This window comes from Lepisosteus oculatus, chromosome 10 (genome assembly GCF_040954835.1).
Source record: "Lepisosteus oculatus isolate fLepOcu1 chromosome 10, fLepOcu1.hap2, whole genome shotgun sequence".
NCBI classification, from domain to species: Eukaryota; Metazoa; Chordata; class Actinopteri; order Semionotiformes; family Lepisosteidae; genus Lepisosteus; species Lepisosteus oculatus.
In genome coordinates, this window is record NC_090705.1 from 4,828,106 (window position 1) to 4,850,337 (window position 22,232).

Sequence of the window (22,232 nt, forward strand, 5' to 3'; positions counted from 1 at the left end):
GGGGTATTTTTAGAAGAGCATCTAAAGTATTGAAAGATAAGAAGCAGGTGATTGAAAATCTGAAGTGTTCTTATAAATGGATCAACTTTCCTCCAAAACATACTCAAAGAAAATAAACAGCTCACCAATGGATGAACCCCAGAGAAAACAATAAGCAATACGTAGTCCCCAAATTATGTGCTTCAGCTGTTTTGCAGCACTGAATGTTTCTGCACTTCTGTACGAATTAAAACTGAAGGATCTCTCATCCAGCTAGCGACACTGAGACTCAACGAGCCAAAAACCATTTTTCTTTTACTAAGCAGGCCTTACCTTGTCATGAATAAATGACAGACTTGAAAGATTCCCAGGAGGAACTTGAGAATGTACTTCCAAATCAGTAATTAACTTAACGAACACTATATAAACTAGATAGCAACCAGTGCTTTCTCCTCACAGTGCAGCACATCCAAGTTGTAATATTTAATTATAGCAAAGACTTGATCCAAGGACCTGAAATCCTCAAAGGTTCTGAGAAACTCAACCCAGAAACCTGGCAACACAAAATAGAGGACACAAGTGGGAACCACATAGCAGTGCATTTAAAATTGATAACAGAAGGCAGTGCTTTACACATAGGGTTGTGAGAGTATGGAACGAGCTATCCAGTCACATCATTGAGGTGGATGCCCTGGCTTCTTTCAGAAGACATCTGGACGGAGATCCTTGAATGAATTAGCTATTAACTACTATAAGGGGCGAATGGGTCAAATGACCTGTGGCTTGTAACCTGTATAATGTTCTAATTATGCTTTATTTCGAGTCTTAACTTAAAAATGAGGATGTCCACTGGGAGATTATTGGGAAGAGCTGGTTACTGCTACATTCCTGTCTTTGTTTCACAATGTATTAATATTAAGGGGTAAATCTGAAAGAAAAATAAGTTTCTCTTTAGCTGCTTCTATTTATGCAGCCAGCTTTCCCAGAGCTTAGATCTGTGCTCAGTTCCTCTTGGAAGGGCGACGCATTAACAGCTCTGATTAAATTAAAGAGCTCCGAGGAAAGAAGAGATGAAAATTAGGACCTTCCTGTGATGGAGCAAATCACCATGGCAACTAACAAGCTGTTAAAAGCAGCTTATGTTAACATTATGTTCAAATCATCTTGATCGTCATCCATGTGAAAAGATGAAAATGCCTTTTTTTTAAATATACTCCATAAATTAGAATATGGTTTAGAAGTAATGAATTTATCAAATACTACAGAATGCAGAAATCACTGTTCACCAGATAACTCAAGTAACTGGTACCAACTTTCCTGCAGATGTTCAGCTTTAGACTAACTGTGGGTATTCGAATGGCTATTTAACAAGTGCTTACCTTGACATAGGAAGGCTGCTTCTCCAGGATGAGATCAGCTACCTTTTTTGATACCTGAAAGAATAATCACGCAAAGGTTTAACAGGGTCAGGGTTACTTCACACTTACTCCACAAGGCCATTATGTGATCAGAAAGGCTAGTACCAAGCAGAACATACGGTAAAGGAGAAAGTGTTCTGCAGCTCTCCTGAACCTGTGATTTCTCAAATATGCATGAGAAAGAGCTTCCATTTAACACTCAACTTTCATTTTAAAGCATCTTTAAAAGGGCAAATACGTCAGGAAGGAATGCCATCTATTCACAACTTCAAAGACTTCTTGAGTGTTAGGAACATACTCAGGGGGCCAGGGTACAATGGCATTGATTTTTTCAAATTACTGCTGTAATGTACTGTAAGATACCTACGGTGTATTCATTTCTGGTAATTAGCCACAGGCTACAGATATATGATCAATTGAGTTGCAGATGTAAAATGTTACTTTCAACCATCAAATTAAACAGGAAGCATGTGGCAGCACAGAAGGTTAGGAATCAAGGGAAAAAGATGCTATTATGTTCTACCCAACATGCCCCCATGACAAAGTGAGAAACTTGTCAATGAAATGGCCTTTGATAAAGCAGCAAATACACGAAGACACAGTCCTTGTGGGAAATGATATACTAGGACAAAAACCCACACTCTGGTTTGGTCATACCTCTAAATTTAATTAACCGAGACTGTGCAAACGTATACTTGAAGATGTACATATCAAATCTTGCGAGCGTGTCTTTGTATGGCATCCAGGAAACTATGCTCATTGAAAGAGAAAAGAAAAGGCTTTTGGAACCAAAGCAAAGGGATGAATTTTGTGCTTCAGGGAAGGTCATTCTTAGTCCTGGAGGATTGGGGTGTGCGATTCAGAGGATGAGTGGATATTGCTATCATGCGTGAAGAGATGTTTAAATATAAAACAATGAGTTTGAAGGCAAACTTTTAATTCCAGTGAATATCGGGGCTAGAGTAGAACATGAAACCACAGCATGGAACAAAATCATGCAAGGCAGAGTAAAGATCAGCAGTGAAAACTAATGAACTGGTGCCACATTCAAACAAGATCAGTCCTAGCAAAGGCTGAGGCACTGGAATTGCAAGAGTGAGTGAAGCACATCTTTTGAAAGAAGCTCCCCAAATCCTGGCAAAATATTCAAAAGCGTTCTACTCAAAGGACAAAAATACTGACAAAAATAAAACAGAGTGGGGGGAAAAAAAGTCCTCAGCTTCCTGGTCCAGCTTGTCATGTCCTGTTGCAGCGATAAATGGGTGCCAGCAGTGCATCTCTTGCAGCCAAGTGTGCAGCTACTGTGCTAAAAGTGAAATGCTCCAGATGCTACAAGGCCAGTATATTTTCTAAAATAATCTTAGCAAAAGTATTTCAATTCAGTTTAATATACTGGAGCTGTACAGTAAGTGTCTCAGTAGGCTATTTCTTGCAGTTTATGTGAGATTAAACTTAGCTGACAACTTCTCAGGAATATGTATGATTGTTTTTCAAAGTGTGACCCATCCGTTACATGAGATGACACAACCAATTTTAACCCTTTGCCCGCCTGCTCAATGAGCTGGTAAGATGCTTAGGATATTTTGAAAGGGGAAACCATGGGGAACTGCTTTTTTTTTTTTTTTTTTTTTTTTTTTACACATTTGCTCATGAAAGAGCCAAAAGTCGCAGTAAGCCCATGGCTCTGGAGTGGGCTTCTACAAATGACACTAAAGGGGTGAGAGTGTATTTAATAGTGTCAGCGTGGGATGGAATTCATAAGCTTCAAAGTAAAAAATGAAAGATTTATTTGTGGTGTAGCTGCAGAGGAGCCATTATTAGATTCACACTCCTTTGCCTCCTTAAAATAATCTATCTTTATGCATTATTTATAGATAATAAGCGAGTAAAGCTTGGATCAGCAAAGCCTGGTTACTTGCCACAGCACAGTGAACCAAGTGCGCCACCTATCTGTCATGTGGGAGGAGATTATCAGAGAGTGACTGTGCAGATCAGACACTGTTATGACAAACCTTTGTATTCAGTTAGTGTTCTGAAAATTTGCAGCACATCTAGATACCAACCTGCCACGCCACCTGTCATCATATTAATATTTCCTTAATCCCTTTTTTCCCTTCACAAGCCCACACCACAGATCATCCACCACAACTGCTGGGTACAATACACTATATATACACTACATTAATGCACAACACTACAGCTTAAGCTATACCCAAATACCTAAGGACTACTAAATGTAAAACTGACAGTCAACGAACAGCTGCATGTTGCTCTTAGGAAAAATAAATCACATCAAAGGCTTTGGTTTTCACACAAATCGGGTACTTGGATTAACAACTCTAAAACGCGAATTCTATACCAGGGTACCTTTAAGCTTTTGTACAGTTCATAATGAGTCAGTCTGCTCCACTTCAGGTCTTAGTACAGATAGTCAATTGCTCCTACAAATTTCTGGATGTAAATTTGGGCTTGTATGTGCTGTGTAGGCATCATAAATTGGAATGTTGTTTGTCCTTGTTTTAAAATTAATGTATCCAGACATAAATCTTCTTTTTCACATTTCTTCCTAAATCCCTGGCCTATATACCACGATCTCACAGCTGGGATTCTAATATTTTCATCTCTCTCTGCAGAAGTAATAAAATGGTTCCACGTCATTTTCCCAATTCCAGTTTTCTGCAGATAGCGCTGCAGTACTGCTATACATCAGGATTGCTTGTGCAAGTAGAGGCCCTTATAAAGATGCTGTCCAGAAAGCAATGAAACATATTGTTAATGTCACAACCCTTAACAAATGACTTTGAACAAAAATTTAAACAATGATCATGAATGGGGCAAAAATCACCATCTTAACTCCATCATGACATAATAAAATGCATCATCCTTTACAAGAATTTGTAATAATCACGTTTCTGAGTTATCCATAACGGCTCATAATGACAGTCGAAAGCTAAGAGCAGAACTCCAGCTAGAGAGAAGCAGGTTGAAAATGATGGAAAAGCGCCATTAAGGACTTGAGCGCTGACAAGGACTTTCTGCAGATGCAGCTCAGTAACAGCTGCTGCATGGTATGTTTGTGAAATTGTTTTTTTTTTTTTTATTATTTTTACTTAAAAGTAAAGTAATAGTAAATAGTATAAATTACTTTAAAAAATTGAGCTACCTCTCCTGGGTGGTGGATCAGACAGGAGAAGATGCTGTGCAAGCCTCAGACATTTTGTACTGTTCTGAAATCCTCTTATAATCTTAGCCATTTGGTTTTAGCTAACAGGTAATACTGGTGGATCTGCATTTTACAGTACAAAAAGTAGCTTTTGAACTTTACAAAACTTTAAAGAGCATTAAGAAAGGATGTTAATGATATGTTAATGTTTGCCAAGCAAAAAGCTTGAAAAGCTAACATGATCTGGAAAGGAACACCTCAGAATAAATCAATTAGACCCTGTCTGCAATGGATTAATCGACACAACTCTTCACATTGAGGCTGCTCACGTACAGTTTTTAAGGATTCTGATCAATGTGAACTAAAGATTGTTGAAAGATGAGCTTTGTTTCTTCTCTGCCATACAAAAAGCCACACTGAAGCAGAAAATACAAGTGGACTCTCTGTGGAAACTCGGAATTTGCATAACATCCAAATATTGCTACTCCTGATTGTGTCTGCAATGCCCAGCACTGCGGTAGAAGTATAATTTGCTGGGATATGTCTCTCACACAGAGCATATGGTTTGACAATGCCGATTCTAGGAGGACACACCTGTTCTCTCCAGCCCTCCCAGGCTGGTGAGAATGGAAGGTTGAATAATGATTAGCTAGTAACAATCAGGAGGCAGAAAGACAATGCACTGCATTTTGTGTGCACAGAAACCAATCAAGCACCTTGGTGCGAACTTTGGAATATTAATGCTAGACTTTCATTTTTTTTTAAACAATGGCTAAAATTTCACATCCATGTGACAAGTGTAGTCGATCCTCCCATCAGACAATATGGGCTTGGAGGACCTACGGACACAAAGTGTATTTTCTCTAATAAGAGAGAAGTGAATATCGAGTTTAGATCAGACCAACAAGGTGTTTTATCCTAACCTGCCCTAGATGAATCCTTTAACTAAGTTGTTTCACTGCACCCCTGTACTTAACAGAAGAGACCTTATCTTCATAATGATTATATTAATATCACCAGCCGATTGTGTTTGGCCCAGGGTCAAGATTGAACAAGAGTCCTTAAACAAAACAAGCGCAGCAGCTGCCAGTGTATTTTTAGCCCTCTGGCTCATTCAGCCAAAAGTTAGTCATTTCTCTCAATAGATGGTATTTCGTCACGCCCAACACTTTCATGTTTACCCTTCTAGCTCCCTGGGAGGTAGACGCTTTCCCTGTCTCTTTCGGTTCTTTTACAGTGAGAGAAATCGGCTCTCTGCAGGTGCTGCCGATTGCTCTATTATGTGCGGAACGCGCACTGACATTTCTTTTGTTTCTGGAGTGATTACCTGCTGCCTTAAGTGGCCAGAGCCGACCACTCACCCCTCCAGATGCCTCTACTGCATCACACAGGGATCTAAAAGACTGCTTTTTTTTTGTACTGCAGCATTTAAATAAGAACCAAAAGGAACACAAAATTTTTCTGCACTTCTGTACTAAACTTTATTATGTAACCTAAGTAAAATTCCAGCTCTTTCACGTGGACATTTATTAAAGGCTAACTAAGTCTTATCCTAAGATAATCACAAACTTAGGGCTACTGACAATTCCAATCTCCAGCAGTCGCCTTCTCATTTGATGGTATCCAATGTCTTCATTCATACTCAATGCTACAAGCATACTGTGTATGTAGAGTCCATGGAATGAAGCTTCCCCATCTTTTAGGGGAGATGCTGACTAAGAAGTGTTCAATCAGAACCCCACAAATGGTAACTTCACAGTATTGGGTCCTCAGACAAAATGCATGAAACTGCATTATTAACTGAACAGAATTACTATTGCAACAAAACATCATCAGTTGATAAAACTAACCCATCTCACAACAGTCTAAACCCAGCTAATATTCCCTAATAGTGGATGAGTACTCAGAGTCTTGAGGACAATGCTGACTAAAGCTAATTAACAAGAACACATGGGAGGAGCAAGCTGTAAAAACAGTGGAAGAATGATTACGGATTCCCATACTAAAATCCACTTGAAAAGCTATGCAGGGTAACATGAATATGGGTTGATATAACATACACCCCTAAAGAAATTTGTTCTGTTACTGTACATACTTGGGGGTTTTTCAATTTCCAATGATCTGAGAACATTATGATGGATGCATTCATGTGTTTGACGATGCCCCGCAGCACAGACTTCCCCAGGCTACAATGAAGGAGGAGAGTCCAGTTCAGATCTCCAAACAGCAGCTTCTGCCTCAGACCAAAAACCACGTGCAGAATAAAGGGGAGGCCGCTTGAGCTCAGACTCCAGAAAAAAACAACTACAGCAAGATCAAGAGAGAGCTACACCATCGGTGGCCAGTCTGAGACATGGCTGTAAGAGACTGGAAGGAGTCTTACTGTAAGGCACCTTCAGTGGGATACAAGGCATCAGTCCCCTCTAATTGGAGACTAAGGAAGAAAAGCAAACAGGATCCAAAAACTGCAGAGATTTCAGGGTACCAGCGGGCTTTGTAAAGCTATGATTTGTGAACAGAAAAAGACGCCTCTGAGAAATGAAACAAAATCAGCAAAAGCTCGGAAGGATTTGCTCAAGAGCTCTATTGGAGTTAGAGGCTAGACTGTGAACAAGAGCTGAGCTCCAGAAACATTTCAGCAGAAATGGGAGAGAGGAGAACCCAATGAAAATCCAAACAGAAGGTAATTAAGTGTTGATACCTAAATGCTTTGGACAGATAGAAACAAAAGCTCAGAGACATGGCTAACCAAAAATGTTAGCAAAAACCATCTTAGTGGATATACACTTTTGTGGAGAGACAGGAAAAACAGAGAAGGTGCAGAGCTATAAAATAAAGACTCATGAACTAAAGTTAGAGGATTTGAAAGTCCTGGAATATATATGGGTCTAACATAGTTTGAGAAAGATGATATAGACCACCAGATGCAGAATGTTGACTAGAATTCTTCCCTGTATAGTGACATTCACAACTGAGAATGTGCAAAAGAAGAAAGTGTCTAAGGGAGACTATAAAGTTTCCTATATGACTGTCAGCAAAAGCAACATAAACCAAAATGGTGTAGTTACTGACTACTTTCTTACCCAGTTTGTTGGAGCACCTACAAGAGGAACTACCTTTTTTTTTTGCTCTTATACATGAGGAAACTTATATGTAATGGGACTCAACAGTGCATTTACCTATAACCGATGCATATATGCTTATGAAACTAATATATTTAAAAGCATATATAAATAATAAACTGCATCAATGTAAAATTGGAAAATGCGATCTCGATTCACTTTGGGAAAAACAAAAAAATTTAAGCATTAACAATGACAGAATATCAAGGTTTTCCATCTCTCTGACTTAGATGTGCTAGATGTTGTGGCTCTGACTGACAGCAGCTGAAACAGCTAGGGTATCCAAATACAACCTAACATTTACATAATTTGTGGACTGTACGCAAGTTCAGCTTTTACAAAACCATAAACAAAGTGCCTATGGCTTCATGTAAAGTACAGGAGCTAAACTGTTCTTATGGCAGAAACACCACAAACAGTTCTGGGACCCACCTTAAAGAAACCAAATACACTTTGGATGCAAAAAAGAGTGTTCACCTCTCGGTTTCTTCCTCGAAGGGTTGGTTTTCTTCATCTATGTTACTCTGTTACTCTATTGACATTTAGAGCAAATATCAGTAAATGTATATATCGTGTCCATTAACTATGCAGACAGCCACCCTTGCCTCTCTAAGATAAATGCCTTCCATATTTTCTTTGTTACAAACCTGCTGGAAAATGCAATCAGAAGTCCTCAGAAGTGAACTATGGGGCACAACAGGAGACTTCTACAAAAACAACACTTATGTTCCACTATGTGCTGCTCTAGATATGAAGAAGGTGTACTTTCTCTGTTATTAGCAAGGTGTACTATATATTTGTGCCATTTTACTATTGTTTGGATTAAAATCTAGTTGCCTCCAATGCATCAAATGTGATGCTTAAGAGCTACCCGTTAATTAACACAAAAATAAAAACAATAATTCCCTTCATTTATATAGCACTTTTCAGACAAAATAATCCCAAAGCACTTTACATATATGACAGAAGACACCCCCATCTCCACCGAAGCTCAGCTCTATTCAGCACCAGCTACCTCACTCCATAACAGATCAGGAGGAGGTGTGAGAAATTTCTTCTCCAGCTGAGTTAAGGGAGAACTTTTGAGAGGCCATATTGTGCAAGCCCCATGTATAATTTAAGATGCACTGAAGGGCTAACAACTCTTCTCTTTTGAAAAGTGCCAAAGGACCTTTCAGTGACCACGCAGCCCAGGACCAGTCTCATCTGGAGGACAGAATCATTACACAATATGCAGGCTGCCTGCTTACAAAAACTGAAAACAACATCAAAGCTTTTCCTCACAGTGCATCCTGTAAGCCCACACACATCACAGCAGATCGATTCCCTGCAATCAATGGACCTGCTCCCTCTGGCCCTACACAGAACAAGAGCTGACCATCCAGTGAATTTAAACAATCGCATCCAGACACGTCAACACCACTGGGACACCACCAGCAATTGTGGAGAAATCAATAACACAGATATTGTGAATACATACAGCAGTAACACAGAGAAACCCTGCAGAAACCATTGAGTCCAGAGAATTACTGACAGGATGAAGAGTCCACTTCAGCTGCAGCATGGCAGGAAGGCAACACTGTCACTTCCCCCTTCAGAATCATCACTCTGTCTCCTTTTTCTTGCTCTCTAAAACCCTTGTGTTTGTCTTTGTCTCCATGGACTGCCTGTTCTCCACTTTAATCCTGAAGTACTCACTACCTAACCCTCTCCTGTCTGCCTGCTTGACACTCACAGGGTTCAGTCATGTGTCCTACACTGTTCTCTCTCTATACCCTCTCTCCCTGGGCCTCTCAATTCCGATCTTGCTCATCTCTTCCTCACTCACCCCCACCCCACCTCCTCCCCAATCAGCACCCTTTCTCGCCAGCAAAAGCTCCAAAATCACCTCCCAGCATCTTAAAATCAGCCTCGTGTACACTGACCTCCTTCTTCCCTTCCTCCTCACTGCCTTGGCAGTATTCTTGGCCCCTGCCTGTCAAATGCACATTTCTTCTCCAGCTTGTCCTCATGCTTCTCTTTGAGCAACACATGCACGATCTTCCCCTTGCCTTTTTATTATTTTCCACCACTCCCAGTCCAGGCCCTAATAGTCTCCCAACTAGCCTATTACAACTCCCCCTTGCTATGTCTCACACCAACACTATCCAATTGCTCATTCAGAACTCTGTGTTGCACCTCATCTTTTCTCTTCCTTGCTATTCTCACGTTACTCGTCAGAATTGCTATCCAACCTAAAAACTTACGTTCTTGCCCATTTTAACCACTGCTGCTCTCATCTTGAGTCTCTTCCCTCTCCCTTTTTGACATCCCTTTTATCCTCCACTCTCCCTCTTCCATTTTTCTATCCTTCCCACTTCCAAAGCCTGCAAGCTCCCAGCATTCCAATACAGTGTTGGAGTGAATTCACCCACAGAAACCTCCTCAGCTCCCAACCACATTCTGTAGCTTGACCAAATCTCAAGTCTCATAGTTTGCACAGCACCTATGGTCTGTCAGCTCTCAACAACATCCTTCAGAGGTATTACAGAGTGGGAATGTTGGTTATTACATGCATTAGAGTTAAGGCATCATCTCATGCACTTCCTATAATGGCAGAGGCAGTGATTTCTAATGGATCTAAAACCTCCACTCTCCATTCTACTAACTGAACAAATTCAGGCCATTAAAATGTTTCTAGTTTAGCTGATTTTCTAGCTGTAGACTCATACATGAAAACCTTAGGATTGATGCTATGAATCCACTCCTATTATCTGAACCTTCTCCACGTCAAGTAGAGTGGGATCATCCAGGAATTTAAGAATTCCACTCCGCAAGAAAATCAGTATATGTTTCCTGTCGATTGTGTCCTGAAGTTCACTGAGTCTATGAGAAGGAAATGTTTTATGTGTTGTATGTATCTTACTTGTGTCCCCGCCTCAGGTGTAGCATGTCTCACTTACTGCAGCTTGCTGTCTCTTCAGGTTATCCCTGTATTCTTCCAATTCTTGAAGATTTAGAACAGGAGGAAGTTTCTGTGAATAGACAAAAAAAAATGAAATTGTTCGCTACAATTAACTCCAATCATGGGATTGCAAAAATAAGTTTAATTGATGTCATTAAGGAGTATCCTTAGAAATATTACTGATTTTCAATAAAAGGGTGCTTTAGAAAGTACATACAATTGCTTTGATTTCAAATGAATAAAAGTAGATTTAGGAGAACTTCACCCAGTTTACAACAGCTAACAGCAGTTTGGTGCACGGAACTGCTTTCCTCTTGGCTGAATTCTTATTCTGCTGGAGTTACAATATGCTGCTAAATCTAATGAGATTTCACACCGCCTGGAACCACCTAATCCATCAATCTGGCCTTGATGCAAACTATGTGAAACGCAAGCCCTAATTTGCATGAGAGGAATACCAAAGTCTCAGGAGCGGGAGAATTATCTTTGAGAAACGTTGCTTATTCTGCCTGCTCGGGGATAAAGGAAGCTTGGAAGTATGTCCGATTTGGCAGAATCTCGCAAAACTTTTCCATACTGTCCCCTGGGAGATGTCAGGCCCGTTCATGCATGGTCTCCTAAGTATTCAGAAGGTGCAGGATTGCCACGATACAAAATAAACCAGAGAGTACCCAAGCTCACCTCTAACTCGTGCTGCACAATGTCAAATGAATCACTGGAAAAATACACTTCCTCTATACTATTAATTATTTCTTGCTCGGCCTGTGGGTCGATGGGCTGCTCTCTCATTTCCCGCAGTTCCTCCTGTTGAAGAGAAAAACAAAGTCAGTACAAGTTCTGTACATTGGGTTACCAGGCTACCCCATGGCACAGATGACAAGTAAGACAGTTCAAGACCACCACACCGTTAGAGCATGTGGATTTAATACTTCTGGAACACATCATGCTTGTATTCCAGGAAAGCCTGAAGATTAGTGCTTTCAAGTCATTCTGCTTTTGCCAAAGTATATGGATTCATGTAAGAAGACAATAACTTTTCAAAAGGAGACTTTTGAGAATGCAAAACACCGTTCTGCTTATTAAAGATCAATCTTTTACTCTTTAATACAATTACCGCACTATTAAATAGTCATTCACAGTTTCCACCAGGGGCCAAAAGGGACATGCTGCATGAAAGCACAGCGCTCGCACAATCAGGATTTTGTCACTTTGAAAATGACTCTACAACGCAGTGCTAAGAAAACCACAAGCCAGCAAGATGGGAGTGCAAATATTTAAAGCTGTCACGCAGCAGCTCAAAACAAAAAAAAAGTCGGTGACTTGTATGTGGGTGGATGAGTAGGCAGCAGAAAAGGAGGAGTGGGTGGAGGGAATTGGGGGGGATGAATCATCGCTCATTGGGAAAGCCAGACCCGAGAAAGGTAGGAGACTGGAAAGAAGACAGTGGCAATCATTTCCTTTGCACACTTAAAGCCATCAGAATAAAGAGTGCTACTTTTTTGTCACAGTAATTCCTTCGGTCTGACTACACTGGGGGAAACTGGAAAGTCAGAAATGATTTAGCTTTTCTTGTCCTTCTGCAAGTGAATCTGACGAAGCAGAGTGAATGACTCATCCACAGCTGCTTCTAACTACAGGGAGTGTATCTTTTCTACCAATCACAAATACACGAATAACTCCCCATTTTAGTATGAGCAAATAAGTCATTGACATCCATGCATAGAAATCTCTGGAATTGTAAGGAGTTTTCCCCACTTTTAAATCGGCCCTGGTCAAACATAATGGAGTCGATCAACTCCACACTTAGCAAGTATGACAGTTGACAAAAGACTTAAACTGTCAACTCATATGAACCAGGAGAAGAAAGGATGACCTGCTTTTTCCACAACCAACTTCTTTGGAAAGGCTGAAAAATTGCTGAAATGAAACATGGCAGATTCCATCAACACACAAATCTACTTTAGATTTGCTCATTTTTCAGATTTTGAATTGCCTACTGTTTTCGGTAAACATACGTGATTTGTGACGTTGCATGTTTTCCTTGTGTTTTATTGACTTCTTGGCTCACCGCTACGAAACCCCGTGACCGCACACAGGAACACAAGCGTACTCAGACTCCACCGCCAGACCCACTTTTGAGCCACATAACAACAATATTCCAGCTGCATCAACCAAGACAGCCTGAGACTTATTTTTGAGAAGCAGCTCCTTTTTAGGATACTTCTGTGCAAAATCTCCTTAGCCAAAAAACAATCTTGGTATTTATCTCTCCAAAGTACAGTTAAAATATTGTTAAATAATACTTGTATAAACAAAGATGTCTGCTTCAATCTACCAAAAACTGGTCTAGTTGGTAGTAATTATAATTATGTGAGACATTTTTGTCCTCTCATGGTACCAAATTGAAACATCTGACTTGCAAAAGAAACAGTTGTAATATAGTGGAGTAGTAATAAGTAGAATAAATAGATATTTCTCTCTTGATCAAGTGGAAACTATGCGGAAGTGAATTTAAAACCCAAGGACAGAAGGTACTTCTTTACACAAAGGGCTTTGATAATATGGAACAGGCCACCCAGCTGTCTTCTTAAAGCCAGCTCGCTGGCTTCCTTCAAATAACGGCTGGACGATCTCTTCAGAACAATGAGCTCCTAATTACCAACTATAGGCTAGATCACAGCCTCCACTCATTTTGAACCTTTATTATTTTCCAAATCAAGGGTCTTGAACCCTGGTGCTGGAGAGAACCAGCCAATCAAGACTTATACTGTAGGTAGACATAAATCACTGAGTTATTAAGGTCTAGAACAATTTAACCATCAACTAATAATCACATGGTACATTCAAATTAAGCAATGCAGAGTTCAGTCAAAATAAAAAACATAATATCCTTTAGCCCTTTTGGAACCAATGTTCCCTTTACTGAAATAGTATTTGCTTAATTACTTATGTGAACTGATTAAGTGCCTAAACAAGTGTTCCTTGATAAAAGGTAGAACTAGGTTGAACTATAAGAATGACAGGACTGGGGCTGGAGACCCTTGTTGTAAATAAAGAGAAAGAAACAGGTTGCATCTCAAAGCTGAAGAGCTCTGAACAGCCAGGAGTTCTAGAATGTGCTCTTTGACAACCTAGCAAGTGAGACATTGCAGATCGTTTCATGTCAGGAAACAAAAACATATAGGCCACCTAGAGGCTCCGCAGTGGGCACTGAGAGAACTGAAACACTCTGAAGATGAAAGAAAGATAAGTTAGTGGCATGATGGATAACGTGGCTCAAACATTAGACAGAAGTGACTCCCAGATTTTTCAACTTGAACACCATCGGCAGCTGCGATTGGACATTTCCAATGCTAGCTAATGTAGAGAATACAGTACCATGACCTCAGTTTTATCACTGTTTCCAGATGCCTAACTGTCTTCTGAAAGGAACTGTCCTTCAGTTCTCACATTCTCTTTCTGCTTGGCTCAGTATGTGCAGACACTCTTCAGTGGTAACAAGAAGACCCTTTTGCTGCCAAACACCAAGTCTTCTTCTTCCATTCAAGTTGAAACACACACTGCTTATTAAGAAATTAAATGAATAAACCAAAAATTGGGATTTGCAGGAAGTTACATTAATGACAGCTAATCAGACCTTCTGTTAATATACCAGATCCAGGTGTCTCAGTATTAGTATTAAACACAAACTCTATCATTTCCTCAGTTCAGCTTTGCAAACACCAACACAAATAGCCATTCCCTTGTGTTTTATGAGTCACCTCATTTTCCTCAGTCATTGCCTATTTAATTGTCACTTAATCAATGGATCAGTTTAATATTCACATTGGATCTCGGCCCCAAAGCAATACTGAATCAGTAAGACCTCTGAAAAAAAGTCTGGCTCCTAGAGTGCACAGAGAAGAGTGAAGAAGGGATGCTGACTGAAGAAAATCCTACAAATATACTCCACTTACTACAATTGCCTGTTTCTTTCATTAAGCCCTTTTTGAAGGATATCAATATAAGAGTATAAAGTTTTATAAGGAGTTGGCATTATCTCTCATTAAAAATGTTTTTAACATCCATTCTTTTCGTATGAATATTACTTCACACAAGCAGACACATTTTTGACAGAAACCTGCTCTGCAGATGAACCCCACCTCCTGTTAAACCTCACAAATAAATCATATAATGACATAAAGAGTCCTGAAGCACATCTAAAAACATCCTAAATATGTTGCACTGATGCTACAAGTTTTGACAAGGACACTAATCTCACACAAGACGTTTTTTGTTCACACTCAAATGTGTTAGAACACTTAAAAATATCTCATTTCAGAAGTCTTCAGTTTTTGTTTCCCTCATCAGATTCTCATGCTGCAAATCTTTCGACAGTAAAATGTGGTTATACAGCTCCACCTATTGGCCTCTAAGGGCCATACAACACAAGGAGCTCAAATATCACAGAAAACCTCGACAACAGTTTAAAAGTACCTTATGTGAGTTTACCCTCAAAGTAATTAGATTCTGTACAGACATCCAGTAAGAATAAAAAGCTAATTGAAGCACAATGTCATTAACCTCATAATCTACGCAAATCCCCTGCAAAGCACAATCTCAGGCATGAAAAAACAAACTGCATACAAATTCGATGCTACAGCTGTTGCTTGGACTAATTTTAAGTCTACAAAGCTTTCAATCGCCGTAATTTCCACACCAACATTTGCAAGGAATTTGCATACGTCTAAACCACAATGTTTGCGTGGAGGAAAAGGGAGAAAACGAATCAAAGTGATTCTTAAGAAAGTTATTTACATATGTATGTGACTTAGCAGCACTGAAAATTTACATACATGTCATGCAATTTAAAAATGACTTGAAACTGTAAGTACTGAGTAAACTACAACGCATTCAATCATTTTAGTACGTTTAGGTATGACAGTCTACACTTCATCACAAAGAGACTACAATCTACAATACACTCTCAGATTCACAGTCCCCACAGACTGCAGCTCCATTAGAAGATGGCAAGTATGACAAGGGGCTGACAGGGCACTTCACAGGAAGCCCCACTTCTCTTCAGCTGCTCATCTGACAACAACAAGCCCTGAACCGAAGGCAGATTTCCAGATTCACAGCGCAGGTGCAGGACGAGGAGCACACACACAAAGCCAAAGAGCCACCGTGTAATTCAATCTAAGAGTCCGGGCTGTAGTATCTCTCGTAGCAGGACATGTGCACACGTGCAACAAAATGCATGAGAAGTCATCTGTCCACATAATGCATCACCTGAGTCACCCATGTCGCACATTATTTAATCCATGTCAACTCAACTGACAAATTTATTCATTTATAATGATTTTCATTATACTGTTACTCTCTGCTTTCTGCTACTAAACACCTGCTCTTTCCCTGTTTGTCTGTTAACTGGATGGGATTGTTCCATCTTCTAGAACGTCACACTGAAACAAACGTCTCTAGAACCCCACTGACCACAAGCAGGGTGACAGTCCTGCCACAGATGTTCACAAAGGCATCTGCAGCAACATATAACTAAGACATAAATTATTTGGACCCCGAGACCCATCTCAGACACTTGTACTGTTCATTCACATCTCTTCTAGGCTGTAAGGTGTGAAGAGAATGCTTCGATGTATCCTCCAGTCCAGACAGCTGGGGGTCAGACACAATCAAAAAACAAAAACACTTAATCCATTAATCATGCTGCTGCAGATCCAGAGAACAACTGATTTCTCCTTTGCTCTGCAGAAATGTCAGTCACCATTCGAGAGGCTCTTTTCCAAAACCAGGTGTGCACCATTCTCAGCTGCTGCAGTGTTCAACTTGCTCGACTGTCTAATCTATTCAGTTTCTATTTATTGTACATATTGTATGATTGTGTAAATCAAAACTATCAGGACTGAATTTAGAGCTTAAAATTAGGGAGGCACTGCTAAACATTTTCTTTTGCAATACCAATAGTTAACAATTACTTCCAACAGGCAACACCAATGTAATGTTATTATAAAAAATATTGCAGATAAGTTGCTTTATATAACTGAAATTGCACGTGGGCCTATGCAGAAATATTATGTTTAAATTATACAAGAAAGACTTTGTTTCGTTTACTTTAGCAGACAAATATATCAAAAGTTCGCCGATAAATATTTTCAGCAATAAAATAACACATATGCAGTACTGGACAATTCAAATGTAGTTATCCGAGTGGTAACCTCCAATTAAGACTTGGTGGTGCCCCAGGCTGCCAGTCTGTTATTAATACACAAACCGAACCAGCCGAAAACAGAATCACCCTAATGCAACACAGCACTTAATACACAGAGCTCTGTGGTATAGAAATGAGCTCAGACAGAGTGACACGAAGCACTTAAGGGCCCCCAGATCTTTTGCGAGGACTGAGAGACACACTCACACCACTAGGTTGTGGAAAGAAAATGAACTGAAGTACTGAGATGTTAATAATATGCTAAGGTGACTATAACAGATCACCAAGGTTATGTAGCACTCTTGGGGAAACATGATAATAGGGTGGCCATTAGAGGCTAGTAACGTATTAGCTCAAAGGCTCCTTCTCATTACCAATGTAAAGCTGCTGTTCGTTAATCACTGAATGCCTGAATAGACACAGGTCGGGGTGGAGATGCACAGCCTGTGAACTGACCTATTGACAGCCGATTAATAGGAAATGCGGTCAGCTGTGGTGAAGAGCATGAAACTTGAATCTGGCTCGCTTGTGGGGGTGTATGCACTGGGGTGAAGAGAGGGGGAGAAGACAGATGGCTGTGATACTTGTATGCCCTCTTTTGAGAGTACATGAGCATCACAGCATTTAGATTTTTCTCTCTGTAGGTTTTTGAGGGGACGATAGTCCCAGACTAGACAGCATATCCTTTTTATAGGTAAATCAGAGCTCGACAACTATTTGCATCATTTGTTTGTGAACCGATTACACTAAGAAACAGAACATCTGTGTCAAGGAGGCTTTCAGGCTGGGATCTTCCACGCCACTTTTGCTGTGCTAACTTAAGAGAGGGGCTGTTAACTTAGACCAGTGAGTTCATCAGAGGCTCCGTAAGGTCCCCTTACAGCCATATTTCCCATTTGAGATCCAGCTGGAAATGAGAGCCCAGAATGTTGGCATTATTTTAGCACAACAGTCCACTTGAGGGGCATCATGCATGGAGTGGCCTGTTACTGGAAACTGAAGCCTGCCACTCCTTTCCACTCCACTGCAGGATAAAAAGATACAAGCAACCTGTGCCTGAACAAAGCCACACAGAGCAGAGCTGTGGAGAGTATATTTACCTGCATTACAGCACAAACAATCAGGAGGTTGTGCGTTACTCTTCTTTAATACCCCCACTTGTTAGATTCCTGTTTGCATTAAAACAAGTGGAAAAATAGCTGGAAATCGAGCTGGAAAGGGTCAGAAATACCACCTGCTAAATAGTACAACAACACCGAAAAGGCTAGTTGTCCTGTAAAATTATGACAGCAAAACAATAATAATTCTTATTAAAACAGTAATAAGAAAAAAAACAGTATTTGGAAGCATGATTCTTAGCTACAGGTTGTGTCAGTCTTCCATGACAGGAAGGATGACGGCGTCTTTTTACAGTATAATGTCCCCGTCACTATACTGGGGCATTAGGGCCCACGCACACTGCAGGGTGAGCGCCCCCTACCGGACTCACTAACACCTCTTCCAGCAACAACCTTAGTTTTTTCCAGGAGGTCTCCCATCCAGGTACTGACCAGGCTCACACCTGCTGAACTCCAGTGGTCGTGAGCTACAGGGTGATATGGCTGGTGACACAAAAGCCATCAATAAATTACAAAACTGCATGGTTTTAAAGAAAAAGTAAGGTAAGCATTTCCCACATTACAACTTATCACAATTAAGAAATTACTCTAAAGTGACATTGATACTCAATTAAGTAAATACTAAATCAGAAGTACTCCCACCTCAGAATAATGTAAATATATCAGTCTCACTGTGCTACTAAGCCAGGCTGGTGGGCTGTAGGTGACTGAGCAAGGAATTCTGATGGAGCTCTATATGTACACTGCTCTGCCACTCTTTCAGCAGCTTTATCAGTTCTGCTCTGCTATGGTAGCTCACTGAACTTGTCCAGGTAGGTTAAATGAACCCTTCTTCACTTGTGAATACCTCCTGGACATACTAGATACAGTCCTTGGATGAATATGGTCCTGCTCACTGACTACAAGAGAAAGGGATCTCTGCTTTTTGCAATTTGTTAACAAAGCCATGCGTTTAACATATGTTCTTTTTAGTACGAACCCTACGGGAACCTGGATCAAGCTACCCAGCCAAGTTGTAGAATCTGATATCCTGGCTTCCTTCAAGTAAAATTTGGAACGTGGTCTTCAGATACATTTAACTACTAACTCTTAAATGGTTTAGATGGGCCAAATGGCCTTTCATTTACCCCTGTGATGCTCTGAAGCTGACTGACAGTTCCTGTCTCCACCTGAAGTTCCAGATGGTCACATTTGTTTTGACACAGACACAGCTCCCTTCAGCGCACACAGAGAAGGAAGCCATGACTTTGTTCTTTGTCAGCTGATGAACAAGCTCTTTTGTCTCTGTAATGATCCTAGTGTCTCCACCAGGGGTTGAAGAAGCAGAGGCACTCGACAAGTCAATGACCTCATCTTCAGTATGTAAGAATGCAGGACTGATCCTAACACTGAAGGCTTAGGGATTTAAATATCAGTCAACTAAAGTCAACAAAAGTAACAAGATCTAAAAGCAATGGTATAGATGCAGTAAGCTGTAATGTTTAAACATAAGTATAAAACAAAATTAAAATTTAAATGCCTTTTTTCTGAGTTGCAATAAGAGCATTGAAACATATCAAGTCGACCATGGTATTCTGGTTGACATAAGCTAGGTTTTATACATGCTAAAATGAAATGAAAAGGAGATTCTTTGAGAGTGTTCCGATATCACGCACAGGGCTGCTTGAGGACTGGAAGAGAACTATGTCAGCGTTCCACGAGCAAAGATTAGTTTAATTTTGTTTTTCAGGGAAATGAATCCTGGATATTTCTCGAATTAAAAAAATCAAGTTCAGTACATGAGCACTGCCACAAACCACTAAAGATGTTTATGTTCTACAATAACGTGTACCAGGCTTTGTAAAGTTAAATCTCAACAGCATGCAAGCAGTTCGCTGGCGACATCTCATTTCATTTTTCTAGACGAACTGCAGACATCAACTAGATTCCAACTGCAACACTAAATTGAAAAAAAGGTTAAATTAGACACCTACTGTATTGTCAGCATAAAAAAGAAACCCAACTTCTTGGAGGGGTTCCAGTGTTACATACTGCCTGGCATGAGGGCATCGGGTCATGTGAAACAGAGCTCTATTTATTCTGACTGTTCAAAAGGAGAACAAAAACAGGTAGGGATGATTTTGCTCAGTGGAAAAAAATGGAAGTCACCACACATTAAGATGAAAGGTTAAAAAAGAAATGGGGAGAGATCTATTTTATAATACCAGCACTCACATTCTTCCTTGGAGGGTGAACAGCGTTTTCTCCACAAGCCAATGGACTTCTTGCATTTACAGTGTTTCTGCACAGTTGAAAAGCAGCTTATACACGCCAAAAACAACTGCACTTGCCTTGCAGTTAAACGCTTTCTTGTGGAGTAACACAGAAAAGCTCAGTTCAAATTATATTAATAAGCCAGAACGATCCACCAAAATAAATACTGAAAAACACCTTCCAGCAACAACAATATACAGGTCACTTGTTATATATGCTGACAAAGCATATCAGGTATTCCGTTGGCAGGGCAAACAGATAATGGGAATGATGATGGGAATTTAGAAAAGAGACAACATTTGAATTGAGAGGAGGAAAAGAATGCAGAACACTGACAGTCTATTCAAAATACCATTGGGTCACAATTTACTGACGGGTATTTTTAAAAACAGAACCTGATGAGAAATGCTGAGATTAATCGTTACAAAAAAAAAAACAGCACATTTTGTCAAACTCCGACTTGCCTTTTAAGGCAATTTACCTCCTTCTGGAAACAAGAGCAAGACGTCTGAACTAATGCATAGTGAAAACACGTCGGCCTAAGTTTGACATTCAGTAACTCTACAGACACAAAAAAACACAAGGTCAATAACATAAGAATGGTTACAAATGAGAAAAAGACATTCAGCCCATCGAACCCATTTCGTAGGAAGTAGTTAACTCATGCAAGGATAACAAAACTGTAATAATCTGCATCTAATAATCATATAATAATCTGCATTTAATAACTTGTTAATAGCATGTAATATGTATCTAATAATCATGCAATATCCTGTATTTAATCTTCTTGTATACAATAAAAGTCATCTGCCACGTTGTTTTCCCAGTTTAATTTTGCTTAATTAAAATCGGCAAATAGCTGATTTTGAAACTCAATACACAGAGATTTTAATTAATGCAAGAGCAGATCACGTCCTGCTCGAGTGGTGATGATCTCCTGCCTGACACCAGCGTGACTGAACGTGGCCTGTCTGAGCAACGTTATGCTTCAACCAATTAGAGACTAATCCAGCCAAAGAAGAAAACCAGGTCTATGAGAGTCAGGCCATGAACTGGAAAGCAAAGAGTCACCACACTAACCCAGGACTGTCACATGCACATGGTACATTTGCATAATTGTTCTCAGATTGCATCAACAACAGCATGAGAAATTCCAGGATGAAATAACCTGAGCACTAACAGAATCAGCGTAGTTCACTGCATGAAATGATCTTCATTCTTACGAGCCATTCCGGGGCAATGCTGACAGCAGAGAGACAAAAAAACAACTTCTGTGAGACAGAGCAGGTCTCAGGTGGAGGCAGGGAGAGTGGCAGAGTGTTTTATTCTTTTAAGAATATTGTAGATATTTAGATGACAGAAGCCAATCTCTAGGGAGATCATGCCAGCCACTATGTTGACTGTTCTGCAGTTCAAGCCAAGCTGTGTGGTGGTTCAAGTGTGATTATGTGGGGAAAAGAATGCAGATTGAGGCCAACCGCACTGTTCAGAGAAACTATGACACTGAAGTAAATGAGCCAATAGATTTTCCATTCTTGCAAACTAATCAGGAAGTGTCCATACTCCAGCAGGACAATGCATGAACACACAGTGCTTGGATTACATTGGCACAACTTCAAGAAAACAATGTCAAGGTACTGCAATAGTCAGCCGTTTCTCCTGACCCGAGTCCAATAAAACATCTGTGGGACTGGCTCAGTGATGCCATCAACAGGAGACAAATGGGACGTCAATATTCGCCAGCTGGCAGGAAGAGTGATGAAGAGTGGAAGGGAATTTCCACTTTCTATGTTCCATTTCCCAAACAAACCAGAGAACGGTGATCGTACTATTGAATGCTTTGAAGGATATTCCGAAACTGAACACGCTGTGTCCAAAACAAACATTTACCACTTTCCAGAAAGCTGACTGAAGGAATGAGACAGATCTTAGGAGAAGGATAATGGGATAAGATAGATATGAAATCATTAGAGAATAGATGGCAATAGTTCACACAGTGCCTGCTCAAAGCACAGAGCACAATTATC

The 22,232-nt window shown here is 40.1% G+C and overlaps 1 protein-coding gene across 3 annotated transcripts in view; it reads right to left on the reverse strand.

Annotated features, from left to right (window-relative positions):
* The window catches only part of vps50 (VPS50 EARP/GARPII complex subunit), a 131,035-nt gene that overhangs the window by 104,528 nt on the left and 4,275 nt on the right, over window positions 1-22,232 (reverse strand). For all 3 annotated transcript variants that reach the window (XM_069194768.1, XM_069194767.1, XM_069194766.1), the window contains exons 3-5: window positions 11,308-11,430; window positions 10,625-10,696; window positions 1,359-1,412 (exon numbers count right to left, since the gene is read on the reverse strand). In XM_069194768.1, the coding sequence (XP_069050869.1) occupies window positions 1,359-1,412; window positions 10,625-10,696; window positions 11,308-11,430 (249 nt within the window). The remainder of the gene's footprint in view (window positions 1-1,358; window positions 1,413-10,624; window positions 10,697-11,307; window positions 11,431-22,232) is intronic.